We start from the raw sequence: 12,537 nt of genomic DNA, 5'->3' as shown, positions 1-12,537 counted from the left end.
GCTTTTTTATCCACTCATCTACTGATGGACACTTGGGCTGCTTCCAAATCTTGGCTATAGTAAAAAATGCTGCAAGTATCATATGATTTCACTCATATGAGAAATCTAATGAGCAAAATAAACTAACAACAACAAAAAAAATAGAAACAGACTCATAGATAGAAAAAATACTGACAGCTGTCAGAGAAGAGGGGGGTTATGGGGCTGGGTGAAAAAGGTAAAGGCTTAAAGCAAAACAAATAAACAAACAACTAAACTCATATACATGGACAACAGTATGGTGATTACTAGAGAAAAAGGAGGATAGAGGAGGTGGAAGAGGGTATAGGGGAATGAATTGTGATGAAAGGAGAGTTGGGGTGGTGAACACACAATACAATACACAAATGATGTATTATAGAGCTGTACACCTGAAACCTATTCAATTTTATTAACCAATGTCACTCCAATAAATGTAGCAAAAAAGTAAAAATTAAAAAAAGCAAAAAAACAAAACAAAGATTGCTGCAGTTAACTAGGGCAGACCTTAATGCAGTGACAATAGGATTAAAAGGAAAAGATAGGGGGGAGGGGAGAAAGGGAGAGGGAAAGGGGGAGGGGGAGGGGCACAAAGAAAACTAGATAGAAGGTGACAGAGGACAATCTGACTTTGGGTGATGGGTATGCAACATAATTGAACGACAAAATAACCTGGACTTGTTATCTTTGAATATATGTATCGTGATTTATTGTTGTCGCCCCATTAAAAAAATAAAATTATTTAATAAAAAAAATAAATAAAAGGAAAAGATAATAAGATATTAAAAAGACAGAATTAAAAGTACATGGGGCCTTATTCATGAATAATGGAATATATGAAATAATTGAAAACAATTTACTTATTCTGGCTTGAACAACTGACTAGACAATGGGACCCTTCACTGTCAGGAAAAATATGTTCAGTTAAAGCTGAGGTGCCTGAGGATATCTAAGAAAGCAGAGTGTCCAGTAGCAGCTGAACACCCATGTTTGGAGCATACAAAGACGGAAGAGCAGGCTTAACTGTCATAAGAATAAAATTGGTAGCTAAAGTCATGGGGGTATTTAACATCACCACAGGAGGAGGGGGATGGATGCAATCACAACATGTAAGGGGTGGAATATATTATATATGGCAAGCCCCAAAAGTAGCTAAGAAAGTCCTTAGAAAGGTTTCAGGAGTGAGTGGTAGTATAGAAACCAATGGATGACAGTTTCAAGAAGGCATGCACTCTTTCCGAGAAATCTAGAAAGACGGGGCCTGAAGAGTGTTGTTGGTATTGAGAAACCAAGAGATAATATACTTGATCACTGTTTTAGGATTGCCTAGTGATTGTTTAAAGATGTGAGCATAAGTATAATGCTGGCCATAGAACAAATGCTATAAAAGGAGTCCAATCAGAGGGGCATGCAAAGTAATCAGGTCCATTATACAGACTTAAATAGATGACACCAAATTGTCTAGAAATCAAATATAATTTGTCATAATTATATAATCATTTCATTTTATTTTAATCTTTCCTATTTGGTACACTATTAGGTGCTTCATAATGCTTAATGAAAGAAGGTATAAATTACCATTTTAGGGATTTCTAAGCATTTGATACATATTGATAAACCACAAAAATAATCAAATACAAATAACTCAAGGAAAATGTGAAAGCCATGAAGTTAGTGAAGAGTGTAACTGCTGACAGTTCCCATCATAGCAATAATGTTAAAAGTGCTCATGAATTAAGAGCTTACATGGGGAAAATGATAACTCACTTTCATAAAAGTCAGGTGATTTTCTTTCTTCCATCATGAGTATGGAATAAAAAACTAATAATTACACTATTCTAGTTCATGGAACACTGCCATACTATTCATAGTATTTGCCCCCAAACTCGTAAAATACAGGGTGGGCATAAGTAAGTTTATTGTAACACAAATAAATAATATAATAATTAATAAATAATTCAAAATAAACTGTATATCATGTACCCATGCACCTTTGCCTACCTCTGTATAGTACAGTTAATAAAAAAGAGTGAAAATAACTAAATCTTTCTTTAATGTTTAGAACACATTAAGGATTTAACAATAATAAATAGCTAACAATTGTAACTTGAAATATTAGGACAATTTCTTTGCTAATCTGCAAAATAATTATCTAATTGGTAAAAGAAAAGAGGTTAAATTAGATATTCTCTAAAGGAAGTTATTACTTACATTTCTGATGAAAAAATAAAAGTACACTTTCTGATAGAACTTTCTTTTAGTTATAGCTTACTTTTTTGTACATGTCAACAAGCTGGTAATAATTTTTATCATTGACATGAGATATTTTCATGCTCATTAGAAGTTTAAGTTTTTCATAAAAATATATCATGAATGTATCTGACTTTTTCTACAATAAAATTGGTTTCATAATTATAACATGGAACTATTTTTCCACCCTTTAGATGCCTTTATTTTGAAAAACAAATAGTATAAATTATTACCTCTAAGAGATAAGGCTCCATTTGATCCAGGGTTTTTCCAAGATGCTTATCTGGACTTAAACCTGCCAAGAAAGTTTAAAATTTTGAAATAAATATTTTGATTAAAAGTTTAAAGACACATTCGCCTTCCCATGGCCTTGCCTCACCTAGGAAATCAGTATGTGTGTATTTTAAATTACTTTGATCCTAAAATAAAATGTACTTTGCCAATATTTATTTTCCTACTCTCCTGGGGTAGTATAGAGAAATGTTTTCTACCAGTTAAATTCAATTGTGTTTTGTCAATTATTCCCATTCGTTTTTCCTTTTTTGAGGAACTAACAATAGAAAAAAGCAAGTATCATTTCAGAGATATAAAATTTAAATTCTTGGCATTTTAATTTTTTTTTAACTCATGGACAACAGTGAGAATTTTCTGATTTGTACCTATTTTACCTAAACTTCAAATACCTTACTTAAAGATTAGAAAATAGAAGCCTGACCAGGCGGTGGTGCAGTGGATAAAGCATAGGACTGGGATGCGGAAGGACCTGGTTCGAGACCCTGAGGTCGCCAGCTTGAGCGTGGGCTCATCTGGTTTGAGCAAGGCTCACCAGCTTGAACCAAAGGTCGCTGGCTCGAGCAAGGGGTTACTCGGTCTGCTGAAGGCCTGCAGTCAGGGCACATAAGAGAAAGAAATCAATGAATAACTAAGGTGTCGCAACGACAAACTGATGATTGCTGCTTCTCATCTCTCTCTGTTCCTGTCTGTCTGTCCCTATCTATCCCTCTCTCTGACTCTCTGTCTCTGTAAAAAAAAAAAAAAAATTAGAAAATAGAAGAGCAGTACACTGATGGGCCTATACAGTAGCATACAGACACAAATAGTTGTATCATCAAATTAAATACAGTGGTCTTTGGGTTATGACAGTTTCAACACACGATGTTCCAAGTTTACAATGCTCACTCCCATAAAAACTTAAAAAATTGAGATGTGTTTCAGCTTACACCATTAACATCGTACTTATGGACTATGTGGGCAAACTAGTTTGGTTGCGCATGGTGTAAATATATGCAGTACAGTGCACAGTACAGTGTATTTCTGTCCTTTTCCTTTTTCTGTGGCTTAGTTTTTATGTTCTAGATTATGATTTTACAACCATGTCAGAATAGGTAACTGACTTAGGCTAGGGTGTTTTTCGACTTATAACAAAATTCGGGTTATGTCACTGTTGTAGGAATGAAACTGTGTCATAACCCAAGGATCCCCTGTATTGCACTTTGATAACCACTTCTGAAACAATGTATTTTCCAAGTAAAGACAGAAACAACTCTGAAAAATTACATACTAACAGCATGTGCATAATCACTGATAAAAATGTTGAATCAAGCCCTGGCCGGTTGGCTCAGCGGTAGAGCGTCGGCCTGACGTGCAGGGGACCCGGGTTCGATTCCCAGCCAGGGCATATAGGAGAAGCGCCCATTTGCTTCTTCATCCCCTCCCCTCCTTCCTCTCTGTCTCTCTCTTCCCCTCCCGCAGCCAAGGCTCCATTGGAGCAAAGATGGCCCGGGCGCTGGGGATGGCTCCTTGGCCTCTGCCCCAAGCGCTAGAGTGGCTCTGGTCGCGGCAGAGCGATGCCCAGGAGGGGCAGAGCACCGCCCCTGGTGGGCGTGCCGGGTGGATCCCGGTTGGGCGCATGCGGGCGTCTGTCTGACTGTCTCTCCCCGTTTCCAGCTTCAGAAAAAATACAAAAAAAAAAAAAATGTTGAATCATATGACAAATAATATTAGAGTTTATGTAGGTGATAGGGTATAGGTGGATGGTATGGGCAATAAGAACTCTTCCTATAAACCAAAACTTCCAGGAAAATAAATCACATGCCTCACATTGGCTTTAAAATGAAAAAACTCACTTTAGATATTTATATCTGTAATACATATACTGGCTTAGCTTCATTTAAATAATTTATTCTTATTTATTACTGGTTTAAACATTTTAGCTTATTAATCATACAAATTGATTAATGATGATCTGCTTCCAGTTGAACACCTTTTTGGGTAACATGATATTTGTTATGATTATATATCAGAGTAATAAAAGGAAAGTTGGGTAAAAATTAAAGACTCTTCTTGCCATTGAATATTAAGTTATGACAAAGCCAAAAAGCAAACATATGAGACTAGAAACACTAGGCAGATAATGAATCAACTTCCATCACAGCCCATTAAATTCCAATTAGCTTCGTGAACACATAGATGAATTTTTAACTTTGTCCAATAACTCTATTGGACAATAACCCTATTCCCCACCAACTACTTTTCAATTCAATGTTCAAAATGAAGTAAATAAAATACTTTCAAACAAACATACATGTTACCAACCACATTTAACAAATATTATCTAGCCATATTTCCTCAACCATTGCTTAAAAAATAAACACCACAAACAATAGAATATTTCACAGTATATCTATCTTTAATCAATTCATTACCCCTACTGCTTTCTACATGGATAACCCATTCTTCTGAAGTTGGTGAATTACTCCCCAACTATGCTTCTAAAATTTTACTACACATGTATAAATCCAAAACAATATTTGGGAATGTTTGTGCATATTAGTTTTTCATGAATGATATGATTTTTAACTTGTTTTCTTCAATTCACAGTGTTAGTGAGACTTACTTACTCTGATTACTGTGCCTCTGGTCCATCCATGTTTGCTGTTGTATTATATTCCATTATATGTGTGTATCAGGATTTAGTTGTCCTCTCTCTCCAGTGGGCACTGGATTATTTCTAAGTTCTATCTTGCCACTAGTTCCAATGCTGCAGTGAATATGCTTTTAGGTGAAATTACTTCAAGTCTATTAGATATTGTTAAGTTGCTCTCCAAAGCAGTTATTACCAATTTGTACTTCCACTATCATAGGATTAGAATTCCCATTTCACATATGCAAAAATAACTCAGTGTTGTCAAATGTTTACATTTTTGTAATCTGAGATACACATATGCATGTATATACACATAGATATGCATACACATTCTATGCATTACATCTGTATATATGTATATACTATACCAGTGTATTATAAATGTGTGTACAGATCTATAGATACTTCTTTTAATATTCATTTTCTGATTACTGTTAAAAGTAAGCATTTGTTCATATTTTATTGTTCATCCATTCAGGTTTTCACTTCTGTGAATTGCTTAATTAAATCATTTGCCCATTTTTAATGTTTTATCTTTTATTTGATGATTCCTAGTCCTTAATATATTCTGAATGCTAATCCTTCATCATTACAAGCATTATAAATACCTTTCTAACCATTGGGTTCTCATCACCCATTTTTTTAAAAATTGGGGGAGGGGCTTTTAATAAACATCAGCATTTTATTCTATAGTAGTCAAAAGTACTGCTATTTGATATTTGCTCCCTTTGTATTATAATAAACCTTTCCCTATCCACGATCATAATGTTAATCTTTTATATTTTCAGTTTTAAAGTTTTGCTGTTCACATTTCTATCTTCAATCCATGTAGAAATTACTTTCAGCTATCACACATGGAGTATTATAAATATTTCTCTCATTTATGAATAATAACTACTGTTTATGGAATCCCTTCTCTACTGATACACTGATGCACATGCCACTTCTGCCACGCAGTTCCTATACATATGTAAGTTTACGTCATGTCACAATTTAAACTACTTCAGCATCACCAGTGCAATATATGAGTCTCTCTTAATCTACATGAGAGATGGTTAGTTGGCCAAAAACAGACTTTAATCAGAACCCATAATTCCAGAGGCTACAACTTCTCATTATCTTTATCATAGATCAGCAAGATAAAGTTTGCTAATTAACCTAGTGGCTGTTAGAATTTTTTTGTGTGAAATTTATTTAAAAAACAAGTAATATAGGATTATATGCAAGGCACTGTTATAAGTACCCTACACACATTACATAACCGAATTCTCAAAACAACCCAATGAGTAGGTACTATTAAGGTCCTCATTTAACATGAGTAAACTGAAGCACAGAGAAGTTCAGTGACTCTCTAAGGTCACCCACTACCCAGAGATAAAATCAGGATTCAAACCCAGGCAGCCTGGCTGTGGAGTTCAACTGTAATACTATGCTGTTTTCTATGCTGAGTTAAGAATGTTTCCATGTATAACTCATTTGGTAAGGTTTGTTCATTGTTTTTATGATCATACTGGTTAAATCTGCTTCTTAGAGCATGAACAAACACCAAATTTTATACTTTATCCATATCTACTTCGATGTGTTCCCCTACATCTTCACCAATATTAAATCTTACTAAATTTAAAACTTTTGCCATTCTGATAAAAATTGATATTTTTTCTCATTGGTATTTTTATTTGTATAACTTTACTTTTGTATGATTAAAGTTGAACATGTTCTTCAGACATTTATGGGCAGATTTATAATGCTTTTTTTAACTGTAAATTATTCATATTGTTTGACCATTTTTTTCTAATAAACTACTGGTCCTTTTTAAAAATAATAATGAAATACTTCTAAAGCAAGGCCACTAGTCCTGTGCTTAGCAACTGTTTTTTTCCCCCTAGGGTTTGCCATTTGTTTTATGAATTTGTTTATTGTGGAATACTTTATTGGTGATTGGTCTTTTATTCTTAGTAGATCTTGTGAGATATTTGGCAATCTGGGGAATGTCATCAAAACAAGTTGATGAAAAGTTTTCTCCCTTTTCAATTTCATATATTTTCATAAATATTTCATAAATATTTTAATATCATAAATATTCTTACTTTTCTAATTTCCTTCCCCCTGCTTTGTGTTCATTCAATAAATTTTTTACTTCTAGTTTCTTCAGTCATTTATATTTACATATTTCTTATTTGTTAAATAGAAAAATTTAAGTCCCAATTTAGCTGCAGCCCAGATTGAAAAAGGGGAACTTTTCTTGTCATTCAGTTTTCAATATTTTGCCATTTTTACTGAGTTATTTAGGATTACTTTTGTGTCAAAACATGTTTATTTTCACTATTTTTTTTTCTAATTTGAATGCATTGTGGTCACCACTGGAGTCTTTGTGATGTTAATTCTGCAAAATTTGGTCAAGTTCCTTTGTGATTTAGAACATGATCAAATTTTATGAATGTTTCATTTGTGCTTGAAAAGTGTGTTCTTTATCTATTGAATGAAAAATTCTGTACTCAAGCACACAAACCAGGATCACAATGTTTAAATTTGCTTTTCAAATTTTCTATGGCCTTATCAATATTTGGTTTCCATAAATCATCAGTTTCTAAAAAAGAGTGGTAAAATCTTCCATTATGATTTTAGTTTTAATAATTTCTTCTAATTCTGTCAGTTTTACTTTATTTGACAGTTATAGGATTATGAGTATATACCATAACTTCATAATTTATATTACTTCTTGATGGGATTATTCCTTTTATCAAGAAGTGGTGCCTGACCAGGCATTGGCACAGTAGATAGAGCGTAAGCCTGGGATGCAGAAGACCCAAGTTCAAAACCCTGAGGTCACCGGCTTGAGCATGGGCTCACCAGCTTGAGTGCAGGATTGCTGGCTTGAGCATGGGATCATAGACATGACTCTCAAGGTCACTGGCTTGAGACCTAAAGTCAATGGCTTGGGCCCAAGGTCGCTGTCTTGAGTAAGGGGTCACTGGCTTGGCTGGATACGCTGGCTGCACACATGAGAAAGCAATCAGTGAACAACTAAGGTACCACAACAAAGAATTGATGCTTCTCATCTCTCTCTCTTCCTATCTGTCCCTATCTGTCCCTCTCCCTGTCTCTCTTTCTGTCTCTGTCACAAAAAAAGAAAAAAAAGTGGTGACCCTTCATCTCCGTATGTGATTTTTACCTTATTTCTATTCATCAACATTATAACACCAGCTTTCTTTTGTTAATTTTTTCCATCATTTATTCTCAAGTTCTCTGTGTCTATTTGTTTTAGATGCCTCTTTTAAACTACATATAATTGAAATAAAAAAATTATCCTGTCTTATAAATACAATTCTAAAGAATTGAGATGAACTATTTTATATTTTTTACATTTTACATTATATGTCTCGACCTGTTTCTATTATCTTATAGAGAGTTTCTGTACATTTTTAAAGAGGTTTTATTTATTGATTTTATAGACATGAGAGAGAAAGGGGTGAGGAGGAGTGGGAAGCATCAACTTGTAGTTGTTTCTCATATGTACCTTGAGCAAGCAAGGCCAGGGTTTTGAACCAGTGATCTCAGTATTCCAGGTCGATGCTTTATCCACTGTGCCACCACAGGTCAAGTTGATTTTCTATATGTTAAGTTGTATATATATTATTTCCTTTGCTATTTTTTTTGCCTCACATTGGATTGAAGAGCATTTTTGTCTGTTTTCTCTGCTGACCAGAAAGTTATAGTTTGTGTTTCTACTCTCTCAGTAAGCAGTTGTAATTTTTAACATACATTCAAAACCACAGAATTTTAGTCTAAATGTATTATTCAAAATTTTATGCATTTTAGAATATAAAGCTAAAATTTATGTTCAGCATCCCTTTGACCAAAATAAATTACCATTTTTTAATTAGACACTAAATGAGCTTCACAATTTTATTTGTTATTATTGTGTTAAATATTAGTTACTTCAATTTGTGCAAGAAAAATTAGGCTTAATAACATAATTCACAATGTCTGTGCTCAACATTCTCATTCATTTCTCTTGCGATTCAATCTATTTCTCATCTGAAGTCCATTATTTTTCACTGAAGATCTATGAGTGGTAAACTCTCCTAGTTTTGTCATGTCTGATGTCCTATTTCACTCTCAACATTATATAACAGTTTAGTTATAAAATATTAGTTATTCAGGCATTAGTTGTTCCTAATGAGATCTATGCTGTCAGTCTAATAGTGGTTTCCACATGAAGAATCTTTACTTTCTCTGTGCTAGATTGTACAATTTTCAGTTTACCTGTAACATTCTGTAATTTTAATACAATTTGTCTAAGCATGTTTATTTTTATTTATACTGCACAGTGCCTAATACATTCAATTGCAAAACTCCTATCTTTCTTCAAAGCTAGAACATTTTCAACTATATCTGTAAAGACTGTTTTTCTGCCTTTTCTCCTTTTTTTCCTAAAACACTGAATACACAAATATTGTAATTTTCCAATATCATCCATACTTTTAAACTGTGCTTTCATTTTTTTTTCCCCTCTGTATCTCTATGTTAGCTTCTGGGTGAATTACTTTTTTCACCTCACTCATTCTGACTTGGCTCCTGCAGAGTTTATTCTGCCCTTCTGAGGTTTTCAAGTGACTGTGTTTCATTTCCAAAATTTGTAATTAGTTACTTTTCACATCACTGTTGCTGTTTCATTCTGGGTGATTTATTTTTCTAACTGATTGACTTTTCTATAATGGGTGTCATGTTTTTCTTTATCTCTTTGAGGTTCTTCTACATATGCGTACTTTTGGTCTCTTTCCATACAGGATTATAATCTCCCAAGTATTCTATCTGCTTCCTAATACTTTGTATCACAGCTCACAGCTTTAGTCCTGCTTGCTATTTAGTACATCTTTTAGTTTCTAGTTCACAGAGATGATTGTGTTTTCCAGCACAGCTATGTCTTTCATGCTTATTTTTCATGTATTCACCTATTACCATCATGGGTTTGGGCTGGAAATTTGAAACACTCAAACCATGAAAGTACAAGGCTAGCATAGTTAGATGTCACTTTTTGGTCTCCCTCCCAATTCCTTGGTTCTCATATACATATCAGTCACACAACACACACATACCACACTCAGCATTCAGGCACTAGGTTACACATCATTAAAATCACTTACAAAATCTTTTATGATTGAATTTAAGAATTAATGTTTTGCATTCTCGATTAGGATCGGGGGTAAATAAAAACCTGTCTAAAAAGCACGAAAGGGAATTTAAGACCTACATTTTATTTAGGTGGGCACTGGAAGATCACACTGATGATCTTCCCACTTTTCTACAGCCTTTTAATTCACTGTAGAATCATCAAATCCCAGTTCTGAACTGTTAAGGTAGAGAAATAGCTATTACAGGTCATTGCAGAGATGGCTGTATTCCATGATGGATAAAGAAAGTTGACTTGCCTTTAGATAAGAGAGCCAGTAAAATATGTAAACATAAGCCACACTGGGCATAGTTCACCACATGACTCTGTGATCATTATACCAGTACACCTTTGTAAAAATGATGAGTCACTGGGGACCTCATAATAACTGCCCAGATGACATGCATTTTAGATTGTTTTTATAAAATACAAGGTGAAGCAAAAGTAGGTTTATAGCTGTGAGTATGCAAAACACAGAATTTATTCTTGTATTATTATTAATTATTATATTATTTTCCATGCAAACAACTGTAAACCTATTTTTCCCCACTCTATTTTCTTGGATAGGATCCAGAGATCCTTAGCAATTCAAGCTATTGTTCTTAAAAAATCAATGGCCTGAACCCATCCTGACTGATGTCTTGAGATCCCTTCTAAATCAGTTGACACTAGTATACGTGGGATATTAGTCAGGGATGTGGTAGGAAGACTATTCAACCTATCCCAGATTTTATTTAAATATGAACCTTTTCTCAAGAAATTCTTTATTGCTTAGAACACTAATGATTACATAAATATTAAATTATATGCAAATAAAACTCTAACTTATTTTTATAAATATAATGAATGACTGAATATTTAATTTTCTTACACCCATATGTATTTTTTTCACTAGTTTCCTCATTTGGAAACAGCATTGCATGCACAGTCTTTATAATACTTACTTTCTCTAAATGGAACGATATAATATTAAAATGATTTTAAAACAAGGATCTGGAGAAACAGATCACTTTAACAAGAAAAAACATTGTTGATTAATCTATAATTATGAAGTTCAAAGATGTTAGTTTTTCATCTCATGCATATTAGTTTTGGTATTTTCTAACTATTTGATATGCATAGAGAATTCTGATCCAAGATTCTTCATAATTATGAATGAAAGGTCAATCCAAGATTCTTTATAATTATGAATGAAAGGTCAAGGTAAGATTAGCATCAATAAGATATATTTACCATTGGAATTATTTTTAAATATTTATGCTTTAAATTGTTTAGACACTAACATTTTAAATAACAAAGTCAATGTTTGAGTTAAGATTTAATACAAAGCTTATACAATATACCTTCTCTCTTTAATTTACTATTGTTTAACTAACAGAAATCCATTTATATTTCTGAGCATGACTAAAGACTGATGCTAAAGTTGGATGTATAGGGGTAGGGAAGGGAGACCGAACAAAAAAGAAAATAAAGACAAAACTCATGGACTTGGACAACAGTGTGGTTACTGTGGGGGTAAGGGGTGGGAGTAGGTGGAGGAGGGTATGGGGGATAAACAGTGATGGAAGGAGGCTTGACTTGGACAGATAAACACACAATATGGTGTATAGATAATACGTAGTGGAATTGTGCACCTGAAACCAGTATAATTTTGTTAACCAGGGTCATCCCAATAAATTTAACAAAAAGGAAAAGAAATAATGATAATATACTAATATAGTTGCTTTCAGTATAAAAAATATAAACATACCTCAGTAAATTTTAAATCCATCTTATACAGTCATTCAATTTTGAAGCATTAGCCAATTAACTTGGAAATGGAGCTAGTTCAAAATGCACAATCTCCTCTTTCTTTAAATACACTGTAGTATTGCCTGACCAAACGGTGTCACAGTAGATAGAGCATGGGCCTGGGATACTGAGGGCCCAGGTTTGAAACCCCAAGGTTGCTGGCCATGAGTGCAGGCTCATTCAGTTTGACTACGGGCCCACCAGCTTGAGCACAGGGTCACCAGCTTGAGTGTGGGACCATAGACATGATTCTATGGTCGCTGGCTTGAGCCACAGGTCTCTGGCTTGAGCAAGAGGTAACTGGCTCAGCTGGAGCTCCACAGTCAAGGCACATGTGAGAAAGTAATCAATGGACAACTAAGGTGCCCTCAAAAGAACT

General features: G+C 34.0%; 1 protein-coding gene across 2 annotated transcripts in view; it reads right to left on the bottom strand.

Moving 5' to 3' along the window:
* The window catches only part of DPH6 (diphthamine biosynthesis 6), a 213,209-nt gene that overhangs the window by 24,120 nt on the left and 176,552 nt on the right, over window positions 1–12,537 (bottom strand). For both annotated transcript variants that reach the window (XM_066277189.1, XM_066277190.1), the window contains exon 6: window positions 2,502–2,563. In XM_066277189.1, coding sequence (XP_066133286.1) covers window positions 2,502–2,563 — 62 coding nt within the window. The remainder of the gene's footprint in view (window positions 1–2,501; window positions 2,564–12,537) is intronic.

The sequence above is a fragment of the Saccopteryx bilineata genome, chromosome 4 (genome assembly GCF_036850765.1).
Source record: "Saccopteryx bilineata isolate mSacBil1 chromosome 4, mSacBil1_pri_phased_curated, whole genome shotgun sequence".
Classification (NCBI taxonomy): Eukaryota; Metazoa; Chordata; class Mammalia; order Chiroptera; family Emballonuridae; genus Saccopteryx; species Saccopteryx bilineata.
The sequence above is the reverse complement of the archived record's forward strand: the minus strand, read 5'-3'. Positions and strand labels throughout refer to the sequence as shown.